Source organism: Mobula hypostoma, chromosome 1 (genome assembly GCF_963921235.1).
Source record: "Mobula hypostoma chromosome 1, sMobHyp1.1, whole genome shotgun sequence".
Taxonomy (NCBI): Eukaryota; Metazoa; Chordata; class Chondrichthyes; order Myliobatiformes; family Myliobatidae; genus Mobula; species Mobula hypostoma.
Window position 1 is genome coordinate 82720461 of NC_086097.1, and position 21057 is coordinate 82741517.

The 21057-nt window shown below is 40.2% G+C and overlaps 1 protein-coding gene across 4 annotated transcripts in view; it reads left to right on the plus strand.

The window, feature by feature from the left end:
- LOC134348431 (spectrin beta chain, non-erythrocytic 1-like) overlaps positions 1-21057 on the plus strand; it is a 334104-nt gene that overhangs the window by 99229 nt on the left and 213818 nt on the right. For all 4 annotated transcript variants that reach the window (XM_063051822.1, XM_063051803.1, XM_063051832.1 and 1 more), the window contains exon 2: positions 12782-12978. In XM_063051822.1, coding sequence (XP_062907892.1) covers positions 12828-12978 — 151 coding nt within the window. In that variant the 5' untranslated portion in view covers positions 12782-12827. The remainder of the gene's footprint in view (positions 1-12781; positions 12979-21057) is intronic.

Consider the following 21057-nt stretch of genomic DNA (forward strand, 5'->3'; position numbering starts at 1 on the left):
CCAATGTGGTGAACTGGATCTGCAAATATGCAGTTGACACCAAGATTGGGGGTGTAGTGGACAACGAGGCAAGGCTATGAAAGCCTGCAGCAGGATCTGGACCAGCTGAAAACTGAACTGAAAAATAGCAGATAGAATGCTACCTGGACTTAAGAGAGGTTGAAAAGGTTAGGACTTTATTCCCTGGAACGTAAGGGGAGCTTTGATAGTGTATACAAAATTGTGATTAGTATAGTTAAGTTGGGTGAGATTAGAACTAGAGGTTAAAAGTTAAGGGTGTAAGGTGAAATATTTAAGGGACCTAAGGGGGACCATTTTCATTCAGAGGGTGGTCAAGTGGGGAACGAGTTGCCTCTGGAAATGGTGAACGTGGGTTCGATTGTAACTTTTAAGAGAAGGTACATGGATGGGAGGGATATGATCCAGGTGCAGATTATTGGAACTGGGAAGAGTAATAGTTTGGCACGGACTAGATAGGCTGTAAGGCCTGATTCTGTGCTAGAGCACTCTGACTATTTTTAAAATGCTTTTCCATTCGTAATCACTTTACTGCTATTGGATTCCTGATTATCGTGCTGCTGCCCTGTTCTTAATCACTGCACTGCTTTCCTGCGAGTTAACTTGCTCATAAGCTCTGCACTTATTACACCGTGCTGCTATTACATTTATAATCATTAAACTTCTCATAATCACTGTACTTTTATCTCATTCTTTATCAGTGTAACCTAGAAATAATCTACACTCTCTTATCCCAGACAAAATCAGTACATTATTAATTCATTCATAATCGCCACACTGCTAACCCAGTTGTAATCACAACACTGCTATCCCATTCATAACCACAGCATGGATGAACCAGTTGCTAACTCATTCAAAATCACTGTACCACTATCTATTCCAGGATTTTTTTGTTTTATTGTACGTTGCCTTTGCAATCATCACAATGTTGTATTGTTGTCCTATTAGGTTTTCTGATGGTTTAGGGTCACTTTTATAAATGTGCTTCATAATTATACTGTTCACTAATGCTAATTTTCTATTGTGCAGTTGAACAGGGTGGCAGTGCATCCAGAAAACACACTATTATTTGAAACAGCATGTATTCCAAAAATGGACAGTCTGAAGTAAATGTTTCTGAGAGGATGGGGGCAGTTAGTAAGTTAGCAGGTCACATTTATACCACAGAAAAACTGAAGCTGGGCTGTGAAGTTAAACCAAAAATTATCATGGAAGAAAGGAAAAAGGAAAGCAGAAGGGAGCAAATTGGGGAAAGGAGGCCACTAAAGAATAATTGAAGTAAAAGGCATGTGGTGGTATGGAATTGTTAATTTTTAAATGTATTGTTATCATTATTTTAACTACCCTTCTCTCACTCAAGGAGACTTACTGAACAGAAACAGACTCTTTAGCCCACTCTGTCTATGCTTACTAACAAATGTCACCATGCTTTGATGATTCAATCGATGGTCCAGATGCCTGAATGTTGTGACAGTGCTCCGTCCAGCAGATTTTCAGGCAACGCTTTCATATGAGTGGAAGATATTCTTCCTCATACCCCCCTTTAAACATCTTATTCCTCATCTTAAACCTATGCTCACCAGTCCTAGACACCTCTGCCACAGAGAAAAGTTTCTTACAATCTTACATATCTAAGCAACTTGTAAATCTTTATACCTTTATTTGTTCTCCCATTCTTGAATGCTAATATGATGACTCAGTATAGGTGTAAGAATTGAAAGATGTGGTTGGCATAAATATTGCCTGATTGAGAAGTTGGTATTATTATTCATCTAAATGTTTTTTTTCTCTCTGCCTGCTTGATGCTAAACTATTTGAATCTCTGGAGAAATTCAGCATAAAAGTTCTTCGACATTCAAAAATCAGCTCCGCATTAGAACTTTCTTGGCAAATATTCATGGAAAATTATCCAGGGAACAATGTGACAGGTTCTAAATAAAGTCGTGCTCTTCAGCCCACCTGTGAAGGAGAGAAGTGCTAGTGGAGCTTTGTTTCAGTTGCTAAATGCTATGGGCAGAAAACTGATATCTTCTCTCCACCTCAGTCTGTGCTCCTACTTTTGGATCTGTGCACTAGGAAAAGATGTCCTTTTGCTTGTTCGCATCTCAGTGTGAAAGGCAGCATGAGGCGATGGTATTAACTGGCACCATAGTTGACTGCAGTCAACAGAATATTCTGTGCATCCTTTGATAAATGCCAGGCCTGAGCATCAGCATTTATTTGAGTACACATGCCTTAATTCTGCACATCGAAAAAAATATATGATTTACTTCCCAGCTGGCACTGTAGAGCGTATTTCATTTTATTATTACTTCTGTTTAGTTGAAAAAAAATAGCAGTGTGCGAGTTGTTCAGCTCCAATCCTTACTGCATGCTTGGTTCACACATAATGATGAAAACATTTTAGCCCTTATTTTTACACTTTCCACAATGGAAAAAATAAATAGGGATGGGGGAGCTTAAAAATAAACTTGTATCTTCTGCCACCCGACCCTACCAAGAGACAACGGGAGTGCTGGCTCCAGGTGTCTGACTTTCTCATGGATATGCCAGTTTAACCACCATAAGCTCAAATGAGAACTGTCTGGCTGGGAAACACTCTGTAGGGCTGGAAAGGCTAAAGGAAGCAGATACAGTTTGTAATTTTTTTTCCAATTATGCTGCTGTGAGTCCTGTAGGGATAGTCAAGACCTTTCCTGTTCTGGGCCTTTCAGTTTCAGAATCCATATTGTCTTCCTGACAACACCTTCCACATACAACTGTCTCCATAACCACTATGTTTGCCTTTCACCATTGTTCCCTTATGGCAACTTTCATGATTCATAACTCCAAAACATCAAAATAATTGAAAGAAAAACAGAGTCCAGAATGCATGTCTTAGCTTCATTTTTACTTTAAGCACTATGTGTGCAAATGGCATGGTGGCATTATGACATATGTCATTCACATACTTTCACATATAGCTCATAATGACTTATTTAAATGAACAAGAATGCTTAATCAAACAATATTTTTACAATATTACTCAAATATTACTGAAATATTAAATACACAACAGCAACCTCCTGTCTTCAACAGTTCCACTTCCACACATTTGTAAGGTAATAATTTCAATTAGGCATGGATAGGAATCTTGCCTTCAACATTGAAATTAAGCCAGCTGTTATCAACTCTGTAGAAGCTACAGGTTCATCTGACATACAAAATTCCTGCTCTTTCTCCAGTTACAAATTAGCACTTGTATTAAAATGGGTGCATTTGAGGTTTTTTTCATGGAAAGGTTCAGCACTGTAATACACAAATTAACATGGGTCAAGGTTAACTGTACAATCTGTATAGAAAATAATCTTTTGCATTATTTGGAGTTTTGTTCAAAAATTTGAGTTTTGGTTAATCAGTTTTTTTTTAAACTTCTGTTTATGAAATAACTAGACAATTTTACTGGAATATTCATCAAACAATATAATCCATTCAAAAACCATTAAAAGTAATTTGACAGTTTGTCAGTGCTGTAGTTTCAAGTAGTTGGCTCAAAACCATTAAAAAGTGTGTGCAAAGATGGTGGATTAGAGGGCAAGGAAGGTAGCGATGCAGGATAGGATGGTGCATGTAAAGAAGATTGTAACACACAGCAGGGTTTTGGATGTTTCTCTTTCATTCTCTTTGGCAGTTGGTTGCAGGCTGGTATTGCAAGGAGCTCAAAAACAAACTGGCTTCGGCTTCTTATCCAAGAACCGTGTGCTCTTCACGTGCATCACGAAGATGAATGGACTGAGAAAAGGAAGCAGAGAAGATCCAAAATAACCATGAAACAATACAAAATTATTTAACTCTCTTTTTTAATGCGTGTGAATACAAAATGTTGGCTTGACGCACACATATCACATGATTTCTGTCATTTAGTTAATGATTGGTAGGATTACAGCAGGCACACCTTATGAGTTTTGATCTTCAAAATCTGAGCATCAATTTTTCATTGCACAAATACCCAGGTTGCAAAGTTTATTGGTTGGTGAAAAGAAAAGAGGTTCAGACTACTAAAAGTTAACTTTAGGGTGCAAGTCTTCCTAGGGAGAAAAATCAGGAAAAAACGCTGTTGGAATGATTTTAAAAAAGCACATTATGGATGAAATACACCAGGATGAATAACCTTTGTGAGTCATAAGTATTTTAGATACGAAGCACGTCAGTGCGTGTTTGTTCTGCAAAGATTTCAATGTAAGCAGCCTTTTTTTCCAGATTGGTGCTGTCATTAGATTCCCTTCAGATTCAGTAAATCTGTTGTCCATGATTTCAGGTGACAGCCTATGACAGTTTTGTTTTACAGCAATGAGCACAACTGTGCAGTAATCCCTACTTATGGAAGGATCAATTCAGGGAAGGTGAATTTAAGTCTTATCATGGTTATTTGAAATATTATATTTAAAATATCTGGAATGACAATTCTGAGTGAGTATTAAAGCAGTTCAGTTGTAAAAGCCTGAAACACTCAAGGTCAGGGGTTCCCAACCTGGGGTCCACGAACTCCTCAGTTAATGGCAGAGATCCGTGGTATAAAGAAAGGTTGTTTGCAAAGGAAGCCTACTATCTCTACCTGGTCTGGCTTGCATATGACTCCAGTACCACAGCAGTTACCTTCTGAATGTTTATTGCCCTCTGAAGTGGCTTAGTAAGCCACATATTTGTCTCAGATTGGTAGAACTAAATAAAACCAGGTTAATTCCTTGGTTAAACAAGAAAGATGTTCATTTTCATTGGGATGACTTGTAAATTACAAATAATCCAAAACCAGGTATATTCAGAGCACTGATCTAGAGTATAATAAATAAAATTTAAAAATCTGCAGCAATCAATGACTATGCAATCTAGAACTATACATGAAGTTCAGGTGTGACCTATGGAAGGCTATGTTAAGAGTGTAAAAACAATTCTGATTGCTGTTAGAGACAGAATCCAATGCACAGCAGATGTGTCTGGATTTGCAGATCATAACTTCCTAAAAAGCAAATCTAACATCATGAATGGCTGTGATGTTTCACTCCCAGATGAGCTCAATACTTTTTATGCACGCTTTGAAAGGGAGAATAAAACTCCACCTGTGTGAATCCCTGTAGCATCTGGTGACCCTGTGATTTCTGTCTCAGAGGCTGAAATCAGAACGTTTTTCAAGAGGATGAACCCTCACAAGGCGTCAGGTCCCGATAGTGTACCTGGTAGGGCTCTGAAAATCTTTGCCAACCAACTGATGGGAGTGTTCAAGGACATCTTCAGTCTCTTACAGCTACAGTCAAAGGTTACCACTGCTTCAAAAGGGTGACAATTGTACCAGTGCACAAGAAGAACAGGGTGAAAGGCCTCACCCAGTGACACATATCTATTGTGATAGAGTGTATTCAGAGGTTGGTCATGGCTAGAATCAACTCCCTCTTAAGCAAGGATCTGGTCCTGCTGCAATCTACCTATTGCCACAATAGGTTTACAGTGGATGTAATCTCACTGGCTTCCCACTCAGCCTCGGATCACCTGGACAAGAGCAATACCAACATCAGGCTGCTGTTTATTGATTGCATTCAGCATTCAACACAACCATACCCTCAGTTCTAATCAACAAACTCCAGATAATGGGCCCCTGTACCTCCCTCTGCTACTAGATCCTTAACTTTCTCACCAAGAGGCCACAGTCAATGCAGATCAGAAATAACATCTCCTCCTTGCTGACAGTCAACACTGGCACACCTCAAGGGTGCACACTTTATCCCATTGCTGTTTTCTCTACACCATGACTGAGTGGCTAGGCAGAGCTCAAACACCATCTATAAACTTGCAGATGACACAACTATTGTTGGCAGAATTTCAGATAGCGACAAGGAAGAGTACAGGAATGAGATAGATCAGCTGGTGGAGTGGTGTCATAATAACAACCTTGCACCCAATGTCAGTAAGAGCAAGGAATTGATTGTGGACTTAAGGAAGGAGAAGTCAATGGAACACACACCAGTCCTCATGGTGGGATCAGCAGTGGAAAGGATGAGCAGTTTCAAATTCCTGGGTGTCAGCATCTCTGAAGATCTATCCTGTTCCCAACATATTGTTGCAATTACAAAGAATGCATGACCACAGCTGGAGTTTAAGATTTGTTACGTCACCAAAGACTCTAGAAAATTTCTACAGATGTACCATAGAGAACATTCTAACTGGTTGCATATCTGTCTGTTACCGAGGGCCACTGCACAGGATTGAAATAAGCTGCAGAAAGTTGCAAACTCCATCAGCTCCATCATGGGCACTAGCCTCCCTGGCATCGAGGACACTTTCAAAAGGTGATGCCTCAAAAAGGCAGCATCCATCATTAAGGACCCCATCGGCCATTACATACCCTCTTCTCATTGCTATATCACAAAGGAGGCACACACCCAATGTTTCTGGAACGGCTTCTTCCCATCCACCACCAGATTTCTGAATGGACAATGAATCCATGAATACTACTTCCCTATTTTTCCTCTCTTTTTCACTACTTAATTTAATATTTTTACATATTATGTATTGCAATGTACTTCTGCCACAAAACATCATATTTCACAAAACATGCCAGTGATATTAAATCTGATTCTGATTTTGCCAAAACTGGAACATTTTGATGGCCCTTATCCTGAAATGATTCCTTGGATTCTCTTTTCACAGCCTGGTCCACTGAGAGTAACCCTTTTCACCAGTTCCCATCAGATTTGATGAGACAAACCCCTGCAGTTGTTTAAGAAGTTGTTACCTTCATTTGAGTAATAAGAACACCCCAGCGTCCATTTCCTACTGTGTATATGTGAATAAAGACTCTTATTGTTTCCCTTCAATTAAAGGTGTGAGGTAGATATTGCAAATCTGTTTAGAGATCAAGTATTAAGAACTGAAAACCTCAATATTTTAGACTTTCAAATAATAGCTTTTCATTAATTTTGAAGAAGTGGAGGTGCTTTGCGGTTTTAAGGTAGATTTGTAGAAGTGGTACATAACACTGCCAACTCCAGTGTTGCAAGCAAATGACCAAGGCATGAATCATTGCATAGTTAGAGAGTGACCAAGTGAATGAATGTTCCAATGTTGACTTTCCCTGTTTGACTTTCAAGGACTGAGATAGTTAGCAGCTGTTGCTGACATGGCAGTAAGTATGATATTTAAAGTCAGTAGGCAGGAATTCCGCAGCTGGTGTGACACCATCAGTCTACCCCTAATTCCCGGACTGGAAGGAGTCGGAGCTATGTGGAAATCAGTCTTCTTTCTATGCAGCTCTAACACTGTATTGGGACTGTGGTGGTCCTTTAGCAGCTGGTCACTTAAGATATTGTGTATTGGCAGTGAGCTCAGTGATACTGTTATCAATGAACCACACCTCTAAGCACTTTCTTAGAAACCCTGAACTACTTTATTCCTACACACGGTAGTTCTAGAATGCATAATTATCAACCTACGATAGCTGTTTGTCGTGGGAGCAGTTTTATAACCTTATGTTTTTACATAAAGTATATAATTTATGGCAGCTCCTTGGTGGTTTATTATTGTTTTATTTCACAACAGTGTGTTTATAAACATTTGGAAGGGACATTTAATGCAGAAGTAGTTGCCTGACTTAATTCTTTGGGTAATTATCTTTTGCAGTCAGTACTTGCGATATATCAGATATATTTACTAAGCTTCCTAATATGTCCCGCCCTATTATAAAAATCACCAATGAAACTTTGTTTCAGGAATTCAAATCATCACACGTAGTTTGTATGGTTTCAATATCTCCTTTTCTATGCTAGCAATAGGAATGTGTTGCAATCCTCCTTCTGGAATTTCATTCATCACTACTTTTACAAGGTAGACCTTACTAGTCATTTATAAGAAAATATATTTTTAAAATTTGCGCATTTTGAAGTTATAATAATATTTAAATCATTCCAAGTTGCATGACTATTGCAGAAATTAGAAGAATTATAATTATTCTGCATCCTCGGAAGATAATTATTTTGCTACCTTTGAATTGAGTAATGCAATATGAAGTGTGTGTGCATGTGTGTATATGTATTCATTCCATGGTATAACTTATTAGAATTAAAAGAATTAAAAATTAGAATTACTCAGTTATGATATAGAGCTAATAGATGGCAGCAATCAATTTGTCACTTACTATGTCAATAAAGTATAGATAGATACTTCATTAATCCCAAAGGAAATTACAGTGTCACAGTAACATTACAAGTGCACAGATATACAAATATTAGAAGAGAAGAAAGAAAGAATAATTAATAAGTTACCACAAATGAGACACCAATAAGCAAACAAATTGAAGGCTGAGCTGCAAGGTTAAATCAGTTTATTGAACTGTCGGAAGGCATAATGAAAATTACAGTGGCTTGTTCAAGCTGGATGTAGAGTAGAGTTCTCAGCAATCAGAGATGATCAAGGTTCAGTGACTGTGGAGATAGGAGATCAGGGCATGGTGTGGGAGAATGCAGTAAGCAGTGAGAGAGGCAAGGTCAAGGAGAGGTTGGGGGAGAGTGGCAGCAATGAATAGAGTCTGTAATGGACAGATTAGCTTTGAGCAATGGAGATTCTAGTCTTCCTCCTAGACCATAAGCTATGTTTAAAAATAGTCACCATTTCATCCATCACTTTCTCCTCCATTTAACTTCTCTGAACTTGCATCATACACCAGTGTAGTCTCTTCAGTTACCTGATGAGATAACCGTAGCTTTTGGTCCAGCAGATACTGGATCTCATTTGTTTTTTTTTATTGACCACACAGCCATTTGGTAAAATGTCTTGGCACCAATAAGCAACTTCGATAATGGCAAAAAAAGTCCAACCTCTGTGGTCCTGCCAGTGCATTCAGAGCTCAAAGCTGCAAAGGGTGAGAGACCATCACACACCTCTTGCTCCAAGACTCCAGTGCATGGAAAGTGTGGAGATAAATGTATTACTCTGTGTTCTAGTAGTTTGAAATGGCAGAACTCCGTGCTCCACAGACAGTTCCCGGGTGCTGATTGAAAATAAAACATCCCCTCTGCTGGACGACCATGAACGTATGATAAAGGCCCCTTGGTCTGGTTGAAACCTGTTGGCTTACCAGCAGAATGTGCACCTGCTTGCTTTGCTGTGATCTGCAGCTGTTATTTCATGCTCTCCCAAACCCGTCTGGTGTCACAGTGGTGGGGCATTGGGAGCAAGGGTGGACCCAAATGCAAGACACATCTTGTGAGGTTACTCAGATTTAGTTTATTGTTCGATACCAGGAGAGCAAGGCAGGAGCAGGAGTAGCGAACTGGACAAGGACTCAGGACTACGACTAGGCTGGGACCAAGGGTCTGGGCTTGGGCTTGGAATCGGCTCCCAGAACTAGAGGAGACATGAAGATTCTAGGGTATGGACTCCGAGCCCGAGACTGGGCAAGGACCCAGTACCTGGGTCTTGCCTCGGGCTCGGACCCCAGAACCAGGCATGGACATGACATGGGCTAGGGAGAGGAGGAACCTGGGAACGCAGAGCCTCAGTCTTGGGAGAGCAGGTACATGGAACCATGGATACATACACAGAACACAGGGTCGGGACCCCTCCTTGGCTACAGGACATAGGGCCGGGACTCATGAACCACCGCGGGACAACGGCAAGACTGCCTGACTTACCACATGGAGGCGAGGACAAGACAAGACAAAACCAACACGAATGAACACCAGACAGTACCTATCTAGCTCCAGTGATGGAACTAGACTGAAGTGCAGGCGGGGGCTGCAGATGAGGGCTAGAGTCGAGAGGGGCAGAGAAGGGATTCAGACAAGGGGCCAGGACTTGACTCAGAACTGGGAAGCCGCCAGGGCCAGGACTTGACTTGGTGCTAGAATGCCGCCAGGGCCAGGACTTGACTTGGTACTTGAATGCCGCCAGGGCCAGGACTTGACTTGGTGCTAGAATGCCGCCAGGGCCAGGACTTGACTTGGAACCTCCGGGTAGTGGCGAGCTCTCGACTCGACCCGGGAACAGTAGACAGCGGTTCTTGATTCCCTCCGGCAAGTTAACTGACGGACCCATCTCAGTGAGGAAACTTTGCAGGCTCGCTTTGGCAAGGTAACTGGACAGGGTTGCACCGGTGAGGAAGGCGAATTACCGGCACTCGCTTCGGCAGAGACTAGGCTTGCTCCGGCCAGATGACATTGCAGACGCTCCCGTGCCGAACGGCTGAAAGCCGGACACTATAAACTAACGGTTCAGCGGAGTGTTAATTGCCTCTAATCACCAAAGTCGAGGGACACGGGAAAACAGGGAATCAACGGTCCGGATCGTAACATAAACAAGCTAAATTTAAAGGGACCCCAATCCGGACCATGACATCTGGGTGCATTCAAGAGAAATCTGACCCATGCAATGGACCTTTTGAGAGAAATCTACTTATGCGAAGGAGTCTTGGAGCGCACCACATTAACAAGTGGAACGGAATATGTGGCTGGTTAGCCCATTGTTCTGAACTGAGCCATTGGTTATCTGCAGTGTATGTGTCCGTGTGTACTGACTTGTATGTCCAATCATTGCAGATGTATGGAAAGGGCTGGAGGTTAGATGCAGGAACATTCCCACACTAGTTCTTGCGTGGTATGATTGGAAATGGGAGACTAATCTCCCAATGCCAAAAAATATTTGGAAAGAGTCTTGCCTTTAGTTTATTTACTTATTTGCTCTGGCTTTCAGATCTGCTTTAATTCTGCTAACTGAAGGGTTGGGAATTACACCTTCAATCACTCTGCCTTTTTTCTGTTGTGTTCACAAACAATGCAGTGGGGATGAACCATGACTTGCTTTCAGTGGACATTTTAAACAATAATCACCAATTGTACCTTCAAAGTAAACAAATTAACTGTCCCATCATGTACTGCAAGGGTATGCTAATTGAAGGTGAATTTTAATGATTAACTTTTAAATCAAGAAATTAAAATTCATCCTTGATTAGAATACAAAAAGTATTGTCTAATTTACAAGTTACAGTCTATGTTGCCAACTTTGATTGTTTGACTACTTGTATCTTTGTATCTCTAACCCTCTTTCCTCCTTTTTCCTTAATCTAATTCAATCAATATTATTCCCTTTATAAAGAGGATGCAGCCTGGCTTTGCAGCTTTCAAAATTCACCAATGTTAATTCAACAAAATACATTTCTATTACTGGGAATGTTGCTCCTGTACTCCAAAATAATCCAGGAAAATATTACAGTTCATCTTTGCCTCAGTGTGGCTGCGAATTGGATAAAGAAATGAAAGAAATACTCATGTTTCAAGATGCCAACTGAGAGGATAGTTGTACACTAGATCATTATTTGCCCAGTGTAGCTATGAATGGGTGTTGTATAGATTCCTAAAAAGATCCCATTTCTCCCAGTGCTGCAAGACTTGTACATTTGAGCACTGTGCTTTGTAACTGCCCTCTGAACAATAAGCAGCAGACTGTACAATTTGGGCTGAGCACCTGATAGCTGTTTTGTTGTCAGTTGTTGATGTTTTCAATCATGCTCTTTATAAAGTGACAAGAATGAATTCAATGAATCATCTCCTGGAATAAGTGCTGAGCCTTAATTAATGTAAGAAATTTGACTTCAGTTGGAGAACTTGGCAACAATAAGCAAAACTTAAACTTTTGACTAGCAATAAAGTTTTACTTCAGAGTTCTTTACTAATTTTCTTTCTGGTAATTCCTCCAGATGAATTTACTGCAGTTGGGAAGAGTAGATGACTTTCTGAGGTGTCACTAAAATAAATTTCTCCATAGCGTTGAATGAGTAGTTCTGCATCAAAGCCTTTCATTTCCATCAAAATGAGAATGAAACTTGATTACCTTACACTAATCTGGCAGCTTCGGCATGAAACATTTCAGTAATAGAAACTCAACTTTGAGTTAATAAGCTCAGAAGTAAATGATTATATTCTTGTCACCCCAGTGTTTCCTATTTTATCTTACAGTACTGAAACTAAAATTGCTGTGCTGTGATTAGTTCTATTCTGAAACAGAACTTGAGTTCTTTAATAAAATGCTGCTGCTCCCTTCTTGAAGACATTTTCGGCATTGGAAGTACATCATCTGGCACTGTGTCTAAATGTAGTGGTCAGGTGACGGTCACATGCGGCCAGTACAGCAAAACCAGTGAGCTCATGTGACCAGCACAGCTGGTGTCTTACAAGCAGTCAGAATATATGTGTACCATGACTTTATTTTGATGCACAAATGCAGATGAGCAAGTCACCCTAGCAACTACAATATATTGTTCCGCAGCCACGAATCAATTAATCTTGATCAAGTCTTGAGCTTCAAACAAATCCTCTGAAAATAAATTTTGAGACTAATTATTTTATAAAACTTGGACAAACATAGCAGTGAGGAGAGCTTTAGTTTACTTGCTTCAATATACTTGGCAATTAATAGCTTGTTGTATGTACCAGTTTATCTGTGATATCTCTGTTGAACATTGCTGATTCGATAGCTAGACACTAATTTACAGTGTATATGATCATGCAAGACCTCCATCTACTGGACAGAGTGTGTTGTGAAATATCCAGAGATGCTTGCACCATTCTTGGTGCATTATTATCACAACAGCCGAACGTCTCCAGTCAAAAGAAATGTATCATCTTTGGCCAACGCTACCTAAAGTAGTAGGGATCAAAATGTAGCCCATAACCTGCTGCTGGGTTTCCTTCCCCAAGAAACACTTCACGTGTGTTACAGTGGATTCTTTTTTTCCTTACAGAAAAGCCTTATGAGAAAGAGAGGAAAACGACAGCAAAAGCAACACAATGACATCGGCCACAGATTTTGATAATGTAGAGATTCAACAGCAGTATAGCCATGTCAATGCTCGGTGGGAACTCTCTGATGAAGGTGAACTGGATAATGACAACAGCTCGGCAAGATTGTTTGAACGTTCCAGGATCAAAGCTCTTGCGGGTAAGGTGTCTGAACTCCAGTTTCTTTTCTGAGAATTTGTTTGGATACTGCTCATGCCCTCAGCTATTTTGGTTCATGTTCCATATCTTTTAGTTATTTGATGTATATCTTTTTTACTACAGGGAGGTAATTTGTTTCATTAAATGAGTAGTAGTTAATAAGAAAAGAAAATCTATCCTGAGACTAAAATAAAAAAGGTTTACATATATTATACACGTACATTACATATATTTAAGCATACATGCTTAAAATTGCTTTAAATGATCAGTTTTCTGCATGATTAGTAGTAATTCAAATCCTGCAAGAAGTTTTGCAAGCTCCTGTCATCATTTACAAAAACAATTTTTAAGTGACATGCAAAAGGTAAGTTTTCTAAAATATGCTTTTGTTCTGCCTGTATATTTGAGACTGAAAGTATCTGGACTGTTCACTTCTTCCACTATTTCCATTTTCAATTGTAGATTGTTATAAAAATCAATCCATTCTTCTGCATAAAAAGAACCCTGAAAAGATCTAATAATTAACATCATTTTAATGGTACTCATTCTATACACACAGGGAATGTTTGCATAATCTAATGCATTTAGGTCTATGTGGAGCTTCACAGTGATCTATTGATTAAATAGCTTATTCACATTGCAGATTTGATTATTTTCTATAAGGGGAAATGTTCGCCACAACAAAATGTTTGGCAAATTTTTGTGTTACTTGTTCATGCCAACTCGCATCTTGTATCCTAACTGTAGAAAAAAAGATTGCACACTTGAAAGTTTCAATGAAAATACCACATTCACAGTTATAAATATTTTCAATACTATAATTTTAGAGAGAAAATAAATCACAGTGTTTCTGATTCCAAGTGGCATATCCTCATCTGAAAGATTTCAGTCAAACAGTTGTCCAAATAAATTGCCCCACAGCAAATTATCACTCAATGACCTTGGGACCTGTTATTTTGAGTGTTTGGCCTTTACGAGGTAGGTAATGTTAAGACCAAAGTTTGATTCAACCAACTTATATATAAACCTAAAATATGATCCAAAAATTGGATTCTAAATGGTTAAATTTTTGAGAAGTAATTCTTGAAATCTTTTTGTAGTAGATTATGACTGATTCTTCTTCCAGAATATGAAAGCTCTCCAACATTTTCAGTACACTGATTATATATTCTTTAGATTGTAGTCAAAGCAGTCTTCGAAGGATTCACACCCCTGATAAACTTGGATGCCTTCTTATGTTATGGGTTTGGATATTATACAGCTTTGATACCCAAATCTGCAAGTTATGATACCTACCATGTATTGTGTCTATTCCTTTAAATTCTGCTTTTACTTCTTCCTGGGATTATGTGTATTGGTGTCATTAAAATAGACTGTGACACAGAACTCCAGTCTGTGAGTTAATTTGCATGCTATTCACCTGCTTCAGATATCCCACCTATGTCCAGTCCGGATCTCATTCACCGCTCGCACATAGACATTTGAGTCAAAAGCAATTGGAAGCAGCTTTCCCAGTGCAGCACAATGACCATTAAGGAGTCTGTAGAGTACAGCAAGCAGAATTTTATTTGAGTGTATGCACAAGTCCCTCTGGGTTAGTTCCAAGAAATTATCTGTAAATCAATATATTTGGGAGATCCTGGGATAAGAGAGATTTTACTTGCATGTTTGAACTCATGACTTATCTTTATCTCCCAACATTTCCCAGAGTGTCTTCAGAGCCATCGTGAACACTTGTAGCTTTACAGTTGTTCTAGCATATGTATGTCAAGTAACATTGTGATTACTGACGAAATTAGACATTATTGATCTATAAAACTGGATTATGCCAGCCTAACCAGGTTGCCTTTGACGAGGCAGCTGGACAAATATTATCACAACCCTAATCTCCTGCGCCAATCCATCAGGATTCTGACCCTCGTACCCTGATCCAACCTCTTAAAGTCTTCATTTCCTTCTCAATAATTTTACTAAATTCACCTTACCTTTTAACCTTCACTTCCTTACCTTGCCCTACAAAAGACATCAAAATCACCCAAACCACCACTCTCCCCTGACCCCAAATCTAACCCCTTGAACCCTCTCAGGCAAATGATGAACTAGTTGTGAGATGCATTTGTTTTCTGAAGCAGTATGGGGTTTGCTTCAGAGAGGCCATTCGCCACCTTAGACTGTGTATGTGACAGAACAAAATAAAGTATTTGTTGCCGAGCACTCAATTGAAACCACTTTTTCAGGTTGCAGGGAATTTTGAAAGTTATAAGGCTTCTTGTACGATGCCATGCTACACAAAGCAAATGAAAGTGATCAATTTCACCGTTGCTGATCTAGTGTTTATTCTTGCTGTTGCACTTAGGAGTAAAGGCGATCAATTCCATCATTTCTCAAATAGATTTACATCACCTGTAGGAAGTTATGTTTGAAGCAGTATTTTTCATCGACCCCACCAATATTTTTATATATCACCCAGTTATTTATTCTTTTACACCTCATCCTTACCAGCAGAACCCTCTGCGATGGGTGCTAGAGCACCTGCCACGCACCTGGCCCTGACACACCAGAAAACAAGCATACTTAAATAACACTGTTTCTGGATTCCATTTCAACATTCAACGCTATTGTCCCACAGACCCTGGCGGACAAGCTCCTGCTCCTCAGTCTAAACACACCACTGTGCAACTGGGCGTTGGACCTCCTGACCAGCAACCCTCCCCTCCGATGGTCAGGGTGTACGACCGCTCCTCTCTCTCCATCATCCTCAATGCAGGTGCCCCCCCTCCCCCGCCCAGTGCTATGTGATGACCCCATTGCTCACCCCTGACAGCATGGCCAAACACCAGAGCTATCAAGTTGTCAAACTTGCTGATGACCTTACAGTGGTGGGGCTCATCACCAACAATGATGAGACGGCCTGCAGAGAGGAGGTGCAAGAGCTCAAGACCTGGTGCCAGGCAAATAACCTCTCCTCAATATTACCAAGGCAAAGAAGATTGTTCTTGATTTCAGTAAAACTCACACCAGTGGCTTGCTTCTTTACATCAGTGGGAAAAAAAGGAAATTGCCTTTTAAACTCATGGGGCACATAGGCCATCAACTTTTAGCTATTGATGTTTCTGTAGCAGGCAATTTCTCTTTTTATGAGGTCGAGTTGCTAGCTCGACGCTCAACCCAGCACGGATGGAAAGCGTGCCAGGGGAGCCAGCTGGGTTCGAACTCAGGAGACTTCGCTCCAAAGTCTGGCACTGATGCCACCATGCCACCAGCTGGCTTCTTTACATCAGTGGCAGGTTCAAACTCCTGGGAGTGCACATCTTGCACAAGCTCTCATGGTCGCAGAACACATCCCATACAATCAAGAAAGCTCACCAACACCTCTATTTTCTGAGGATGCTGAAGAGAGCTGGACTTGGCACATCAAAACTCCCCACCTTCTGCACACGCACAGTAGAGAGCGTCCTAACAAGCTGCATCACTGCATGGTATGGAAGCTGCACTGCGACGGACAGGAAGGCTCTACAACAGGTAGTCAACACTGCCAATGCATCACTGGCACCAGCCTACCCAGCATCAAGGAATATCTGCCGAAAGGTACCAGAAAAGGGCCGGTAACATCATGAAGGATCCCACACACCCTGCTCATGGACTGTTTGTTCCATTCTCATCAGGGAGAATGCTATAGAAACATAGAAACATAGAAAATAGGTGCAGGAGTAGGCCATTCGGCCCTTCGAGCCTGCACCGCCATTCAGTACAATCATGGCTGATCATCCAACTCAGAACCCTGTACCAGCCTTTCCCCCATACCCCCTGATCCCTTTAGCCACAAGGGCCATATCTAACTCCCTCCTAAATATCTTAGCCAATGAACTGGCCTCAACTGTTTCCTGTGGCAGAGAATTCCACAGATTCACCACTCTCTGTGTGAAGAAGTTTTTCCTAATCTCAGTCCTAAAAGGCTTCCCCTTTATCCTCAAACTGTGACCCCTCGTTCTGGTCTTCCCCAACATCGGGAACAATTTTCCTGCATCTAGCCTGTCCAATCCCTTTAGGATTTTATATGTTTCAATAAGATCCCCCCCTCAATCTTCTAAATTCCAACGAGTATAAGCCTAGTCAATCCAGTCTTTCATCATATGAAAGTCCTGTCATCCCAGGAATCAATCTGGTGAACCTTCTTTGTACTCCCTCTATGGCAAGGATGTCTTTCCTCAGATTAGGGGACCAAAACTGCACACAATACTCCAGGTGCGGTCTCACCAAGGCCTTGTACAACTGCAGTAGTACCTCACTGCTCCTGTACTCGAACCCTCTTGCTATGAATGCCAGCATACCATTTGCCTTTTTCACCGCCTGCTGTACCTGCATGCCCACTTTCAATGACTGGTGTATAATGACACCCAGGTCTCATTGCACCTCCCCTTTTTCTAATCGGCCACCATTCAGATAATAATCTGTTTTCCTGTTTTTGCCACCAAAGTGGATAACCTCACATTTATCCACATTAAATTGCATCTGCCATGAATTTGCCCACTCACCTAACCTATCCAAGTCACCCTGCATCCTCTTAGCATCCTCCTCACAGCTAACACTGCCGCCCAGCTTCGTGTCATCCACAAACTTGGAGATGCTGCATTTAATTCCCTCTTCTCAGTCATTAATATATATTGTAAACAGCTGGGGTTCCAGCACAGAGCCTTGCATACCCCACTAGTCACTGCCTGCCATTCTGAAAAGGTCCCGTTTATTCCCACTCTTTGCTTCCTGTCTGCCAACCAATTCTCTATCCACATCAATACCTTACCCCCAATACCGTGTGCTTTAAGTTTGCACACTAATCTCCTGTGTGGGACCTTGTCAAAAGCCTTTTGAAAATCCAAATATACCACATCCACTGGTTCTCCCCTATCCACTCTACTAGTTACATCCTCAAAAAATTCTATGGGATTCGTCAGACATGATTTTCCTTTCACAAATCCATGCTGACTTTGTCCGATGATTTCACCGCTTTCCAAATGTGCTGTTATCACATCTTTGATAACTGACTCTAGCATTTTCCCCACCACCAATGTCAGGCTAACCAGTCTATAATTCCCCGGTTTCTCTCTCCCTCCTTTTTTAAAAAGTGGGGTTACATTAGCCACCCTGCAATCCTCAGGAACTAGTCCAGAATCAAAAGAGTTTTGAAAAATTATCACTAATGCATCCACTATTTCTTGGGCTACTTCCTTAAGCACTCTGGGATGCAGACCATCTGGCCCTGGGGATTTATCTGCCTTTAATCCCTTCAATTTACCTAACACCACTTCCCTACTAACATGTATTTCCCTCAGTTCCTCCATCTCACTGGTCTTAACCAATCTTTTTCTTTTCACATATCTATAAAAGCTTTTGCAGTCAGTTTTTGTGTTCCCTGCCAGTTTTCTCTCATAATCTTTTTTCCCCTTCCTAATTAAGCCCTTTGTCCTCCTCTGCTTGACTCTGAATTTCTCCCAGTCCTCAGGTGAGCCACTTTTTCTGGCTAATTTGTATGCTTCTTCTTTGGAATCGATACTATCCTTAATTTCCCTTGTCAGCCACGGGTGCACTACCTTCCTTGATTTATTCTTTTGCCAAACTGGGATGAACAATTGTTGTAGTTCATCCATGCGATCTTTAAATGCTTGCCATTGCATATCCACCGTCAATCCTTTAAGTGTCATTTGCCAGTCTATCTTAGCTAATTCACGTCTCATACCTTCAAAGTTACCCCTCTTTAAGTTCAGAACCTTCGTTTCTGAAATAACTATGTCACTCTCCATCTTAATAAAGAATTCCACCATATTATGGTCACTCTTACCCAAGGGGCCTCTCACGACAAGATTGCTAATTAACTCTTCCTCATTGCTCAATACCCAGTCTAGAATAGGCTGCTCTCTGGTTGGTTCCTCGACATGTTGGTTCAAAAAACCATCCCGCATACATTCCAAGAAATCCTCTTCCTCAGCACCCTTGCCAATTTGGTTCACCCAATCTATATGTAGATTGAAGTCACCCATTATAACTGCTGTTCCTTTATTGCACACATTTCTAATTTCCTGTTTAATACCATCCCCAACCTCAGTACTACTGTTAGGTGGCCTGTACACAACTCCCACTAGCATTTTCTGCCCCTTTCTAGAATCCACGCCAGGACCACCAGACATAAAGATTTGCTTTCCCCAAGCAGTAAGGCCGATCAGCACCTCCACCCACCAGCACTACTTTATCATTTCCTGTTGGAGTCACCTTACGCTTAGCATTACTTAATGTACATACAATCAATCTATCTACATTATCCATCTTATATATTGATATTTATTGTGTTTTTTATATTATTGTGTTCTTTGTCTTACTGTGTTTTTTATTGTGCTGCATTGGATCCAGAGTAACAATTATTTTGTTTGCCTACTTGCATACTGGAAATTAGGTTAAGCAATATTGTATCTTCAATATGTTCTCATGTATTACATTTCAAACTGGCTAAATGAACAGTCTGAACCTTGAAGTTTCCCAGTTCAGTTTTATGTGAAATTGGACTGTGTCCAATTTCATCTAATTTTCATCCAATTTTCACTTGATGAAAGATTTAACCCTGCAACCAGTCAGATGTTAGGTGAGGAAATAAAACATCACTGGTCTGCGTTGTTGCAACACCTCCACTGGTACTGTAATACTGACCTGCTAAACTTATTCTACCTGGCCTGGTTCTCCCCATGTATCAGTCCACATGACCTCCACTACTAAACAATGCTTTATCTCTGGGCATTAGAAGTACATTCAAGTGATCTTCAGACTGTTTAATCTCTGTTCTGGTTCAGTTTGATTATTTTAATGATTCAGTATTGTTGAACCAGAAGGCATTTAAAAAACATCAAACTGAAACTCATCTCCTGCTACTTCTTGATTCAGTAAAAACCAATAAATACTTCTTCCTTCAAATAAATACTGCTTCCTTGAATCAGAAATTAATTTGCTATCATTAAAATATGTTCGTATTCAGAGATCCCACTTATGGCTATACCTTTGTTTCTGAAGCAGTAATTTACACTTGATGTTAAGTAGACCATTTTCTACAGACAATACTTCATCTTATTCTTGAATGGAAAGGTGAACTAGGATTTATGTTAAACAAATAATCTTAGCCAAATAAATGGGATGAAAGCCTTTTCGTTCAATGAGCCCAGTATAAATAGGTTAACACAATCTTCAGCCAGTTTTTATCAGAAATGGGACTACAATACAAGTTATCTCCAACTTAATGGGCATTCTTCTGGGAGTGATCCAGTGAAAATGTGGATGGGGAAAAGAGGGGAAAAAAACTACATAAGTACATGAAAGTTCCTTTTCTGATTTTATATTTGAGACATGGGACAGTAGTAGAGTAAAGGATTCCTTGTATGGGAAGAATTCCTTTTGCCTGCACTAAGCTCACATTGAACAGAAAAGTATAACAACAAATAAGATTAATTAAGTCCGAGGCACTTGCTGCTTAACCTGACATTGTTAATGGGCGATTAATGACATAGACTAAATGTCTAATGAAATGAAATGACCAAATGTAATCCATTTGGAAGGAGACGATGCTACAGAAATAAATGGGAAACTACCCATTCATGTTACTTCCTCGTGCTTCAAAATCTTTCATGCTACTTGTGGACATTTGTAGTTTGAATGCTGGCTGCCCAATTGCTTAGGGTCTGGCTAATGAATACTCAATGTGTACTGCATTTAAAGTAGTTGACCTTAAAATTAGAATATAGAGCAAATGGAATCGTCAGCACTAGACAAAAGGAAATCAATTTCCCCATATTGTTTTTTGAGTGTTGGTAACAAGTGATCAGCCCTTGCAAGGAAGAGTGCCTGTTGTATGATATAAATAAAGATAGTTTTTTCTAACCAGCAGGAGTCAGCCCCAGAACCAGATCATATGGAAACTATGATTTGCATATACAGAAATGTTGAAAGTTTTGGTATACGGAATTAATTAAGGTGGCATTTTTTTGGTTATGGGTCAATTTAACTGAGCTTTTTTTTTATTTTGGGAAGTAAAGGAGACAATTCT